The following is a 14,477-nucleotide window of genomic DNA, read 5'->3' on the forward strand; positions in this document are numbered from 1 at the left end:
AATGCTTTTATTATAAAGGTGCATTGTTATGGTAAAAATGATCTTCCCCAAACGTGAAACTCAAGAGCTGCTTTTATATGCCAGTTAGGCTCTACAACCCTTGTAAAGCGGTTTTCATGTGCTTAATTTTAARATGTTATTTAGCCACTTTTGTTGTGATACTGTCACGGCCGTCAACAGAAGTAGACCAAAGCGCAGAGTGGTGAGCGTACATATTCCTTTAGTTATATGACGCCGACAAAAACAATAAACAATCCAAAACAACCGTGAAACTAAAGGGCTATATGCCACAAACAAAGTTAACCTCCCACAAAGACAGGTGGGAAAAAGGGCTACCTAAGTATGGTTCTCAATCAGAGACAACGATAGACAGCTGTCCCTGATTGAGAACCCTACCCGGCCAAAACATAGAAATACGAATAATAGAACTAAAGAACATAGAATACCCACTCCAAATCACACCCTGACCAAAACAAATAGAGACATAAAAGGCTCTCTAAGGTCAGGGCGTGACAGATACAAACCTTATTAAAACATATAGGCCTATGGGCTAGGCTACATGAGGTGTGAGACTATGATTCGAACATTCACAAATGATAGGCTAATATCATCACCCATCAGACTATTCTTGATTTGATATTGTCTTTACATATACTAAATAATATATGTGTGACATTTGTTTTGATTTAGAATGGACCATTATCATGCACCTACATCGAAACAGGGGCCGCGGGAAAAAATACATGTCATCTATGCACTTAAATAGCTACTGGAGGAGGCTTTTCCCCGTGGTTTATTTTCATCCCAGCCAGGTATGCTGTACTCCTGTTGTAAAGAGAAGCAATGTGCTTAATATTAGGAAAGTTGAGAAATAAATATAGTAGGCCTAGAAAGCTGATGGGATCCTCCTCTTTTCAGTAGAGGCCATCACTCCGTTTTCTCCCGCAATTGCATAGCCTATTGAAATGTTGCGCAACATGAGCTCATGGGCTCTCATGAAGTGTTTGATTCGATTTTTCGAATACTTTTGCATTGATGTCAGAGGAATTAGAGGGCCAATAGAGTGCTGAGTACCAGGCAGATAGCAAGTTTGGTAGGCTACTAATAACCATCAGCAGCATCAGAGCTTGGACAATCCTAATTACCATGACTAAATGGTCAAGTGGAATTTGACTGCCTTCATTTTGCACAAATTTGTTTACATCCCTTTTAGTGAGCATTTTTCTTTTGCCAAGATAATCCATCCACCTGACAGGTGTGGCATATCAAGAAGCTGATTAAACCGCATGATCATTACACAGGTGCACCTTAAGCTGGGGACAATAAAAGACACTAAAATGTGCAGTTTTGTCACACAACACAATGCTACAGATGTCTCAAGTTGAGGGAGCATGCAATTAGCATGCTGACTGCAGAAATGTCCACCAGAGCTGTTGCCAGAGAATTTAATGTTAATTTCGCTACCATATGCCATGTCCAACGTCGTTTTAGAGAATTTGGCAGTGCATCCAACCTGCCTCACAACCACAGACTACGTGTAACCATGCCAGCCCAGGACCTCCAAATCCGGCTTCTTCACCTACGGGATCGTCTGAGACCAGCCACCTGGACATCTGATGAAACTGAAGAGTATTTCTGTCTGTAATAAAGCCCTTTTGTGAGAAAAAATGTAATTGATTGGCTGGGCCTGGCTCCCAAGTGGATGGGCCTATTGACTGATTTCCTTATATGAACTGTAACTTAGTAAAATCTTTGAAATTGTTGCATGTTACGTTTATATTTTTTTCAGTATATGTGTTCGTAATTCTAAGGTCAAAGTGAAGTTTTAGTCAGGGGTCAGGGTTTGTGTGTGGGTCAGTTGCTCACCTTGAGTTCCCTTTGGCTCTGGGACACCAGCAGCTTGTCACTGTCCATGGTCAGGGGCTCTGTACTGTGCTCTGGGACAGACACCAACTGCAACTGGAACGGGAGAGAGCAGAGAAAGAGGAATGACAGTAAGGGCACCATATTGACTATTGTCATTCTCTGCACCCTCTCCTGATTTCCTTTAACCTGCCCCCTAATACACAGATAAAAATGGCATTAATGGAGCGGGCCAGCCTCTTTTCATTCCCATCTCAGCCCTGAGTAATTAAATTGCTTCGGCAGTGAGATGGCATCAGTTTTCCTTATGATTATTATATTCATCACAAAGAAAGGAGATGGCGGAGGAAGAGGCTCTCACTCCGTATGCGAGGAAATATGTTTATTTTTTCCTCACAGGTAAGAGACGCAAAGAGAACGACTGAAGAATACAGAAAAATGAAGGCGTGGGGGGAGAAGAGAGGTAGGGAGAAGGGATTAGATTTGGGGGAGTTGGGGACAGTTGAAATGTTCATTTACAGTAATAGACAATGTGCCATTTTGCTCCCCTGGCAATTACAGGGCACATTTGTTTAGATTAAATAGTGTATTGAGATTTCTGCAGCAGATTGCTTCTTTCTCCTATCCGCTCGCTACCGTGGAGCGGTTGGAATACTAATAGAGTTGATAAGAAAGAGAGAGCGAAGGAGTTGGGGTTAATAAACAGAGCTGAAGAAAGAGCGAGGGAGGGAGGGGGATAGAGAGGGAKACAAGTGGAGAAAGAGGTGCCCTGTGTCACACACAAAGAAATGACAAATATGACCAAGGTCACTAAACATCTTTATCAAAGACAATCTCTGCCTCTGTTCTTTTGAAGCCAAATTCTCAAAAACTTAAGAGTTGCTGTATAAACACCTCAGCAGGCGATTCTAAAACTATACTATCACAACAGCACTTTTGTCCTTGGTTTCTTTCAACAAGGCCAAAATGGATAGGGAGTAAGAGCTCCAAAGAGCTTTCAAGCTACAAGCTACTGTAGCTCCAAGCTACAGTCCATGTTACAATTAATATTAGATATCAGTTAGGATCAAATAAATCCAAAAGAAGGGATATCTTAACATCTATCGGACCTCATATCAATGCATAATACATCACTAGCTACACTTCAATAGAACTACAAATAACCGTTCCACATTTCACCTTGACAACAGTCACCTAAGCAACAACAGTGATGAGATCAGTGTGACAGAGATGAGGGAGAACTTCTCATCTCCCTCCCAAATGAAAACAGATTAAAATCAGAAACACTGTGCTTATTAGGTAGGAAACAGAAACAGCATGACACAGGACCATATTATCTTTTATATAAAACTTTGATAAAACAGCGATATAATCATAATGAACAGGAGACAAGCAAGGCAGTGGTTTAGATGCAGATGTACTATCTTAATTTGATCACTCTGTCACAGAGAATTTTCCTGCACACTTGAAATGCAAACTTGTAGTGTATTTGAGGTTTAAAAAGGCTTTTACAGTGCCTTCAGAAAATATTCACACCCCTTTACTTTTTCGACATTTTGTTGGGTTACATTTAAAATGGATTAAATTAAGATGTTGTGTCACTGGCCTACACACAATACCTCATAATGTCAAAGTGGAATTATGTTTTTCGAAACATTTACAAATTAATAAAAAATGAAAAGCTGAAATGTCTTGAGTCAATAAGTATTCAACCCCTTTGTTATGGCAAGCCTAAATAGGTTCAGTAGTAAAAATCTGCTTTATTAACACGTTCCATAATAAAGTTGCATGGACTCGCTCGGTGTGCAATAATAGTGTTAAACATGATTTTTGAATGACTACCTCATCTCTGTACCCAACACATACAATTCTCTGTAAGGTCCATCAGTCGAGCAGTGCATTTCAAACACAGATTGACCCACAAAGACCAGGGAGGTTTTCCAATGCCTCGCAAAGAAAGGCACCTATTGGTAGATGGGTAAAAAAAACAGAATATCCCTTTGAGCATGATGAAGTTATTAATTACACTTGGAGAGGGATAACAACGCTCAGGGATTTCACCATGAGGCCAATGGTGACTTTAAAACAGAGTTTAATGGCTGTGATAGGAGAAAACGGAGGATGGTTCAACAACATTGTAGTTACTCCACAATACTAACCTAAATGACAGAGTGAAAAGAAGGAAGCCTGTACACAATAAAAATATTCCAAAAACATGCGTCCTGTTTGCAAAAAGGCACTAAAGTAAAACTGCAAAAAATGTGGCAAAGAAATTAACTTTATGTCCTGAATACAAAGCGTTATGTTTCCGGCAAATCCAACACAACTCATCACATTTTCAAGCATGGTGGTGGCCGCATCATGTTTTGGTTATGCTTGTCAACGGCAAACACTACGGAGTTTTTTTTAGGATAAAATAAACGGAATAGAGCTAAGCACAGGCAAATCCTGGAGGAAAACCTGGTCATTCTGCCTTCCTACATACACTGGCAGAAAAATTCACCTTTTAGCATGACAATAACCTAAAACACTGAACACTGGAGTTTCTTAACTAGATGACTTTGAATGTTCCTGAGTGTCCTAGTTACAGTTTTGACTTGTTTTGACTTGACAGTTTTGACTCGTCTAGCAATGATCAACAGACAGCTTCACAGAGCTTGAATCATTTTTTTAAAGAATAATGTGCAAATATTGTACAATCTAGGTGTGCAAAGCTCTTAGAAACTTACCCAGAAAGACTCACAGCTGTAATCACTGCCAAAGGTGATTCTAACATGTACTGACTCAGAGGTTTGAGCACTTGTGTAAATTAGATATTTCTGTATTTCATTTTAAATAAATTAGCAAACATTTCTAAAAACATGTTTTCACTTTGTCATTATGGGGTATTGCACGTAGACGGGTAAAACATGATCATATTTAACCCATTTTGAATTCAGGCTGTAACAACAAAATGTGGAATAAGTCAAGGGGTATGAATCCTTTCTGAAGGCACTGTAATTTCCACAAGCATTTTAAACTTGATTCCACTTAACAAAAAAATGTATCAACCCATGCAAAAATTTCCATGAATTATAATCCACATTTCTTGTTGCTTCGGGATAATTTTCCTACTCTAAGAAAATGGTCAAATTAAGATAGTACATCTGTATGCATTGCGTACAAGCACACACGCGCACGCGCACGCACACACGCACACACACACACACCACACACCACACACAAATCCCTTCTTTGGTCACACTTTCAACTGTTTGTCAGTACTCATGATTAATTCTAATTAATTTATCCTGTCACATTCAATCTAGTTCATAAAAAAAAATACTGAATGAAATGAAAAGCAACTTACTGCTGAGAGAAAAAACAAATACACAACACACACACACACACACACACACACACACACACACACACACAACACACACACACCACACACACACACACACACACACACACACACACACACACAAAAAAAAAACACACACACACAAACCACACAACACACACACACACACACGTTCTGTACCTGTTGCAGAGAGCTATCCTGGGGGTGTAGTTTCTGGGCAAAGAGCTCAGTCAGAGTTCTGTTCTGTCTCTCCAGGTCAAACACACGCATCTTCAACTTAATACACTCCTCCCGCAGGTCCTAGGACAAAACACACAAGACAAATAAAAAAACAACTGACACACACACACACACACACACCTTGTTGTGTAAAGAACTGTTCCTTGACTTGTTAGACTTCAGTCTGAACATCATTGATTTGTCTTGATGCACCATGTCTTACCTTTTGACTCAGAAGGGCCTGTACCACGTGGTTGGCAACCTGAATGAAATATAATACAAGTTAAATCTTTGCTTCGGTCTGTGGTCAGAAATTGAGAATGATTTTGGATTCTTAAGAGTGGACAGTAATCATAGCAGAGTATAAAAGCTAAGACATTTTATGTAATGGGTACAGAGACAGACATAATACAGTGTGACAGTGTCAGGATGACACTCTCCTAATGTATACTGCAGCTCTATATGAAAATTCACCTCATCCAGACACCTTTCATAGGCCTCTCTCTGGCTCTCATTAGCAAGGGCCAGGACTGAATTATCAGCCTACAAAGGAGAGAGAAAGGAGAGAAAAGAGATAGATGTATGTAATCGGTGTCTCTATCGAAAGCATTCATTTGACAACAAAAATCAACCTCAGGAGATTCATCCCCACCTCTGTTTCATATGATCAGTTTCAAATGTCTACACCTAGAATGAAAAAATCCCTTGATTTCACAATCTTTCCCAACAATATGTTCTGTTTAATTTCATGGAGAATTTAACAGTGTTAAAGAATGGAAGAAAGAGGAAATTATGAGGTAGGTCTTTTTCTCTTCTTCTTCTCCTTGCTCTGATAGGTGCAGATGGAGTCGAAAGAGAATCCGGCCACCGTCTCATTCGCCATGATCAAAAGCGCGAACATGTCACCGCGGCGAAGACGAAATCGAAGGGCTGATAGGGGACAGAATGAGTGATGGGGAAAGAAGGAACAAAGTAGAAAGAGAGGGAAGTGGAAAGAGAGGGAAGCATTCTGAAAGATTGAAAGAAAGAGGGAAACAGAGACAAGATGGAGAGGGTTAGTAGTTTGATTTATTTGAAATGATTAGGATCTCTTTTAGTACTCATTTGGACTAATCTTCTAAGTGTCGTTAAGTAGTGGAGGAAATAAGGGGAAAGAAAAAAGAACGAACAGGCTGATTGGAATAAAAAAGGGAGTGAGAGTGAGAAAGAAGAAAAAAATGCATCCATAGAAACAGAGGCACTAAAGCCACCAGTGTCTGCACATCAAAACAGCCCTCACACATTTAATGCTCCCTCTACAGTGGGTCACAGAAGCTGTGACGGGCCCAAGTGCTCAATAATCAGGTGAACGGTGAGGGGAAAAGGAGGACGAGAGACCAAAACATTTCCCCACACTATAAATTCACATCTCAACCGAGCAGAGAAAACAGAGTTTTCTATCTGCTTGTTTATGAGGTTTCGAAGCGGAACAGGAATCAGATACTAGCTTAGTCATTTCTTAAATAGATAAACATATACACATTGGTCAATGTATAATCTTATGGAGATTTGGTTCGGCCTCTGATTTGAGCGTTAATCACCTTTAAAGTAGGGCTTGGTGGATCCCTCAGTGAGCAGTACAAGATGATCACAATCAATATAATTACAGAAATTCTACCCAGAGACACCGCAGAACGGGGAAGAGACGCAGCAGCAATTACAGCCTGATTCACACATCAATACACCACTGTGCTAAGGGTGAAGGTGTGTGCATGTGTAAACAAATAGGGACAGGGAGAGACAGTTTATGAAAGTTTCATCTTTGTAGTGTGTGTGTAGGGAATTTTTCTGCAAAGAAAAAGAAGAAAAAAATGCATCCATAGAAACAGAGGCACTAAAGCCACCAGTATATATATATACAGTATATACATTGGGGATAAAATGCAAATTAATTACTTAAAAATCATACAATGTGATTTTCTGGATTTTTGTTTTAGATTCCGTCTCTCACAGTTGAAGTGTACCTATGATAARAATTACAGACCTCTACATGCTTTGTAAGTAGGAAAACCTGCAAAATCGGCAGTGTATCAAATACTTGTTCTCACATATATATATGTGTGTGTGTGTGTGTGTGATCCTGTCACGTCTGAAACTCAATGGGTCGCTCAACTACCCAACCCGAGAGCAATATGTGTAATAAGCTTCAATGGTGTCCTCTATACAAAGTGTGGGTTGGCTGACAAATAGAAGGCAGAGGACCATCACCTGATTCTGCAACATTTCATAAGTACTGCAGGGCCTCAGTCRAGGGTATATAACCACAGTAACAGTAAGAGTCCTGTCCATCACAGTGGCATGATTATAAAACACACATTTTTTGTTTTTTTCTAAAAAGAGGCTCTGAGAAGAAGTGTTTTCAAGCACTTTCTTTCCCACCTCTCATTCTGCCACTAGGGCTCAGGAGATAGGGTCAGAAGAGCTGGGAGACTTCAAGGTGTTGTAACAACTTTTAAAGTGCTGCAGCGGTCTATAGTGCAGCGTTAAGAGATTTAACACAGGCACTTAAGGCTCTAATGGCAGAGCCTTTTAGATTTGTCGATAAAGCAAAGCCCTGAAAGTAGCTGCAGGTTACTCAGTCGTGTGATATCCATCATCGTGTACTAAGCTGAGAGGAGAGTGGGGGTATGTCATGCAAAGTGGCCCCTGGCTCCCCGAACATCCCTTCCAAAATACCCTCATCGCCAAAAGAGATAAAAATAGTGAATTAGTACATTGCGGGGAGGGATCTTTGACTGACAAAACCATTCAAAACCATTCAAATCCAATACTATTATTGAGCATATAAATGGTATATTCACTTGCCATGCCAGGCTCTCAGCTGACTTCTATGTCCTCCCACCCATCATTATATACATAAGCATCCTATTCATTCAGAGATCAGACTGTGTGTTAAAACAGCTTATTTCACAGGAGGAGGGAGACACCTGGTGGAATATGATACAATTAGATGCATAGCCCTGAAATCAGGGCTATCAAGAGTCTAAGAGTAGGAGTGTCGATCTTGGATCAGGGCCCGTATCAACAAAGCATCTCAGAAAAGGTTCTGGGAATCCTGTTTTAAGACAAAAACAAAACAACTCTTAGCTCAGAGTAGGTTTAAGGATGATGTTAAGACACTGCCCAGACAAACTGTGAGCCAGGAGTAAAATCAACTTCTAAAAGTTTCTCAGCTCTGTAATCACAACAACTTGAGGTACAGCAAAGATAGTGATGACTCATTGACATTGCTGCAAATTATGGGGAATAACCAATAGCAATGAGGCATCGCCAACTACTAACTCCATAGCATGCTTCAGACAACCACAGTGAACGTGACTGTACATCAAATGGTGCAATGGTAAAACGTTTGATATCATTTTCACCTGACAATCACTTTGCCTACTCTTAATTATTAACTAATTAACTTGTATTTTATCCTTTCTTCTTCATCACACTGTCTGTGTGGGTGGACCATTTCAGTTTGTCTGTGATGTGTACGCCGAGGAMCTTAAAACTGTCCACCTTCTCCACTGCTGTCCCTTCGATGTGGATGGGGGGTGCTRCCTCTGCTGTTTCCTGAAGTCCACGATCATCTCCTTTGTTTTGTTGACGTTGAGTGAGAGGTTGTTTTCCTGACACCACACTCCGAGTGCTCTCACCTCCTCCCTGTAGACTGTCTCGTTGTTGTTGGTAATCAAACCCACTACTGTCATCTGCAAACTTGATGATTGAGTTGGAGGTGTGCATGGCCACGCAGTCGTGGGTGAACAGGGAGTACAGCAGGGGGCTGAGCACGCACCTTTGTGGGGCCCCAGTGTTGATGGTCAGCGAAGTGGAGATGTTGTTTCCTACCTTCACAACCTGCGGGCGGCCCGTCAGAAAGTCCAGGACCCGATTCCACAGGGCGGGGTTGAGACCCAGGGCCTCCAGCTTGATGATGAGCTTGGAGGKTACTATGGTGTTGAATGCTGAGCTGTAGTCAATGAACAGCATTCTTACATAGGTATTCATTTTGTCCAGATGAGATAGGGCAGTGTGCAGTGTGATGGCGATTGCATCGTCCGTGGACCTGTTGGGGCGGTATGCAAACTGATGTGGGTCTAGGGTGGCTGGTAAGGTGGAGGTGATATGATCCTTGACTAGTCTCTCAAAGCACTTCATGATGATGCAAGTGAGTGCTACAGGGCGGAAGTAATTTAGTTCAGTTWWCTTTGCCTTCTTCGGTACAGGAACAATGGTGGCCATCTTGAAGCATGTGGGGACAGCAGACTGGGATAGGGAGCAATTGAATATGTCCGTAAACACACCAGCCAGCTGGTCTGCGCATGCTTTGAGGACGCGGCTAGGGATGCCGTCTGGGCCAACAGCCTTGCGAGGGTCAACACGTTTAAAATGTGTTACTCACATCAGCCACGGAGAAGGGGGCGGGGGGGCGCAAGCGGAGACGCCGGACCAGAAGCAAAGACCGGAAGGGGGGGGCATCGCGGGACAGGGGGGGTGGCAGGCGTCAGCAGCGGTTAACAGAGTTTCATCACATCGCCGGAGGGCGGGGGGGAACCGGGCGGGCGCTGATTTCTTTTTGTAGTCGTGGTTGGATTTCTTTCCTGTAGACCCTGCCACATACGTCTCGTGTCTGAGCCGTTGAATTGCAATCCCACCTTGTCCCTGTACTGGCATTTGCTTGTTTGATTGCCTTGCGGAGGGAATAGTTACACTGTTAATATCAGACATATTTTCAGACCTCTTTCCATGGCATGGTTAAATGCGGTGGATCGCGCTTTCAGTTTTGCGCGAATGCCGCCATCCATCCACGGTTTCTGGTTAGGGTAGGTTTTAATAGTCACAGTGGTTAGAAAATCTCACCGAGTCAGACTATAGGTCAATGCTGTTCTCCGAGGCTGACCAGAACATATTCCAGTCTGCATGATCAAAACAGTACATCACTGGGCCGATCTCCCTGCTATCCAGGACCTCTATACCAGGCGGTGTCAGAGGAAGGCCCTAAAATTTGTCAAAGACTCCAGCCACCTAAGTCATAGACTGTTGTCTCTACGCGCATGGCAAGCAGTATCGATCTACCAAGTCTGGAACCAACAGGACCCTGAACTTCTTCTACCCCCAAGCCATAACAGTTAGTCAAATTTTCACGGACTATCTGCATGGCCCTTTTTGCACTAACTTTTTTTACTCATCACATACGCCGCTGGTACTGTTTATTATCTATCCTGTTTCCTGTCACTTTATTCCTAGTTACAGTGGGGCAAAAAAGTATTTAGTCAGCCACCAATTGTGCAAGTTCTCCCACTTAAAAAGATGAGGAGGCCTGAATTTTTCATCATAGGTACACTTCAACTATGACAGACAAAATGAGGGGAAAAATCCAGAAAATCACATTGTAGGATTTTTAATTTATTTATTTGCAAATTATGGTGGAAATAAGTATTTGGTCACTACAAACAAGCAAGATTCTGTACGTAACTTCTCTTAAGAGTTGTCTACTCTTACTGATAATGGCACCTGTTTGAACTTGTTATCAGTATAAAAGACACCTGTCCCAACCTCAAACAGTCACACTCCAAACTCCACTATGGCCAAGACCAAAGAGCTGTCAAAGGACACCAAAACAAAATTGTAGACCTGCACCAGGCTGGAAGACTGAATCTGCAATAGGAAGCAGCTTGGTTTGAAGAAATCAACTGTGGGAGCAATTATTAGGAAATGGAAGACATACAGACCACTGATAATCTCCCTCGATCTGGGGCTCCACGCAAGATCCACCCCCTGGGGTCAAAATGATCACAAGAACGGTGAGCAAAAATCCCAGAACCACACGGGGGGACCTAGTGAATGACCTGCAGAGAGCTGGGACCAAAGTAACAAAGCCTACCATCAGTAACACACTATGCCGCCAGGGACTCAAATCGTGCAGTGCCAGACGTGTCCCCCTGCTTAAGCCAGTACATGTCCAGGCCGTCTGAAGTTTGCTAGAGAGCATTTGGATGATCCAGAAGAAGATTGGGAGAATGTCATATGGTCAGATGAAACCAAAAAATAAACTTTTGGTAAAAACTCAACTCGTCGTGTTTGGAGGACAAAGAATGCTGAGTTGCATCCAAAGAACACCATACTACTGTGAAGCATGGGGGTGGAAACATCATGCTTTGGGGCTGTTTTTCTGCAAAGGACCAGGACGACTGATCCGTGTTAAGGAAAGATGAATGGGGCCATGTATCGTGAGATTTTGATGCAAAACCTCCTTCCATCAGCAAGGGCTATGAAGATGAAACGTGGCTGGGTCTTTCAGCATGACAATGATCCCAAACAACCGCTGCCGGGCAACGAAGGAGTGGCTTCGTAAGAAGCATTTCAAGGTCCTGGAGTGGCCTAGCCAGGCTCCAGATCTCAACCCCATAGAAAATCTTTGGAAGGAGTGTGAAAGTCCGTGTTGCCCAGCAACAGCCCCAAAACATCACTGCTCTAGAGGAGATCTGCATGGAGGAATGGGCCAAAATACCAGCAACAGTTGTGTAAACCTTGTGAAGACTTACAGAAAACGTTTGACCTCTGTCATTGCCAACAAAGGGTATATAACAGAATTGAGATAAACTTTTGTTATTGACCAAATACTTATTTTCCACCATAATTTGCAAAAAATTCATAAAAAATCACAATGTGATTTTCTGGATTTTTTTCTCTCATTTTGTCTGTCATAGTTGAAGTGTACCTATGATGAAAATTACAGGCCTCTCTCACTTTTTAAGTGGGAGAACTTGGCACAATGTGCTGACGAAATATTTTGCCCCACTGTATATGTACATATTTTACTCAATCAATCATATTGATTTATAAAGCCCTTTTTACATCAGCAGATGTCACAAAGTGCTTATACAGAAACCCAGCCTAAAAGCCGCTCAGAGAAGCCGTCAGTGCAAAGCCCCTGCCCCAAAAGGATTTTCCAAGGACGGGAAGCATCAAGCCTTGCCGGACGCCCAGGCGGGCATGGAAGCGAGCGCACCCACAATCACCAGGATAAGCACACATGCTGTCTACAGTGTAGAAAAACGTTTTAAAAAACGATAGTTTAGGTTATGAATTGATATCTTGAGGTTGTTCTATGGTTTACATGTGTTCTGATAGTGTCCATTGTCATAGTCTTGGAGGGCCGATGCTGCTCGTTCCATAGTCAATATGTCCAAGAAGTCCTTTTTATAAGAATTGTCTGTTTCACTGATAGGTGGGCCAGAGCAATGATGCGTGCCTGGTTCTAGGTTGGATATTACCCACAATGCTCCCTAGAAGGTACACTACAGGACACAGTTGGAGACAAACAGTACCAGTCTAAAGTTTGGACACACCTACTGATTCCAGGGTTTTTCTTTATTTTTACTATTTTCTACATTGTAGAATAACTATGAAATAAAACATATGGAATCATGTAGTAACCCTAAAAAAGTGTTAAATAAATCAAAATATATTTTCTATTTGAGATTCTTCAAAGTAGCCACCCTTTGCCTTGATGACAGCTTTGCACACTCTTGGCATTCTCTCAACCAGCTTCATGAGGAATACTTTTCCAACAGTTTTGAAGGAGTTCCCACATATGCTGAGCACTTGTTGGCTGCTTTTCCTTCATTYTGAGGTCMAACTCATCGCAAACMATCCCAATTGGGTTGAAGTAGGGTGATTGTGGAGACCTAGTCAACTGATGCAGCACTCCATCACTGTACATTCAAGATTTCAGACAGCATATCAACTACCTCAGTCCAGAATCTTTTGACAACTGGACRTTTCCAGGCTTTGATCCATCTTTTTCAACTTGTGTCATGTGATGCATGCCCTGTGTACTATCTTAATTTGAATAATCTTATACCTTACACAATTGGATATTGATGTTGCATTTTCCATATTGCATCACATTGTGCTGCGGTAATAGATACACCCATGTCCTGCTGCCAACATAACTGAGTAGAGGTGTTACTATTTGGGGAGGAGAGACCAACCAGCTTGTATAGGGCAGAAACCGTTCCTTTACCATTAGCAACATCCCTCAGTTTGTTGTCTAAAGTACTTTTAGATCCCACATCAATAAAACTTTGAGGAAATACACTTTAGAATTGATTTGAGCTGTAAATAGGGTAGAAATGCTATATTATTCAGGCCAAATGCTGACATCAGCTCTTGGAATGGTATCTTATCTCCGTCTCTTACAACCTACCACACCTGACTGATGTTTTGGCGTTGCCAGGTAATATTAGCCAATGTCTTTCCCCCTGCAGTAAACAAGGGGTTGTTCCATATTGGACATGTAGGGAAGGATTCTCCATTGATAGATAACCTTTAATTAAGTATCTTTGCCACTTCACAAGAGAACTCCTGTAGTGGGTTATCTATCTTGCAGTGGAACTTGGGGTAATACCATAGTGATAAGGAGGTCGACTTATGTTCCGTCACAATTTCTTCCTCTAACCAATCCCAGGTGCCTGCTATTCCCCCATTTGTATAGCCACATGCCAGTGGGTATCTTGCATTATATGACAAGTAGTACACATACACATTAGGAACACCTAATCCACCCTTACTTGTTGGCATGGACAGATTTTTTGTGGTTAATTCTAAGTTTATTTTCTTTCCACAAGAAGCTTGAAAAGAAACTGTTTATCTCTTTAAACCAGTGCTGAGGGAACTGAAGTGGTATAGCTGACATAAGGAAAGATAGTCTAGGGAGTATGCTCATCTTTATCACCTCTGCGCTACCCCATAGTGATAAAGGTAGAATATAATGTTGTAATGTCGTCCCGAATGGTTTTAAGGAGACCTGGTCCATTTAGATGAAATATCTTATTAACTGGTGACTTGATATTTCTCCCAAGGTATTTCATGCAAATGGAACAGTACCCTTGTGAGCTGGAAATGTGTGGTGGTTCAGAAGAATTGCCTCACTCTTACTCCGATTATACCTTATATCCAGAAAATTGGCCAAATGCTCTTATGAGTTGTTGCACACCCGGTATCGAACTGCTGGGATTTG

At 41.8% G+C, this 14,477-nt stretch overlaps 1 protein-coding gene and 1 long non-coding RNA gene across 3 annotated transcripts in view; both read right to left on the reverse strand.

Moving 5' to 3' along the window:
* The window catches only part of LOC139027966 (uncharacterized), a 98,255-nt gene that overhangs the window by 48,674 nt on the left and 35,104 nt on the right, over positions 1-14,477 (reverse strand). The window lies entirely within an intron of this gene.
* LOC111965425 (nck-associated protein 5-like) overlaps positions 1-14,477 on the reverse strand; it is a 125,380-nt gene that overhangs the window by 20,118 nt on the left and 90,785 nt on the right. For both annotated transcript variants that reach the window (XM_023989635.2, XM_023989638.2), the window contains 4 exons: positions 5,903-5,971; positions 5,652-5,690; positions 5,390-5,509; positions 1,867-1,959 (listed from right to left, as the gene is read on the reverse strand). In XM_023989635.2, the coding sequence (XP_023845403.1) occupies positions 1,867-1,959; positions 5,390-5,509; positions 5,652-5,690; positions 5,903-5,971 (321 nt within the window). The remainder of the gene's footprint in view (positions 1-1,866; positions 1,960-5,389; positions 5,510-5,651; positions 5,691-5,902; positions 5,972-14,477) is intronic.

This window comes from Salvelinus sp. IW2-2015, linkage group LG1 (genome assembly GCF_002910315.2).
Source record: "Salvelinus sp. IW2-2015 linkage group LG1, ASM291031v2, whole genome shotgun sequence".
NCBI lineage: Eukaryota > Metazoa > Chordata > Actinopteri > Salmoniformes > Salmonidae > Salvelinus > Salvelinus sp. IW2-2015.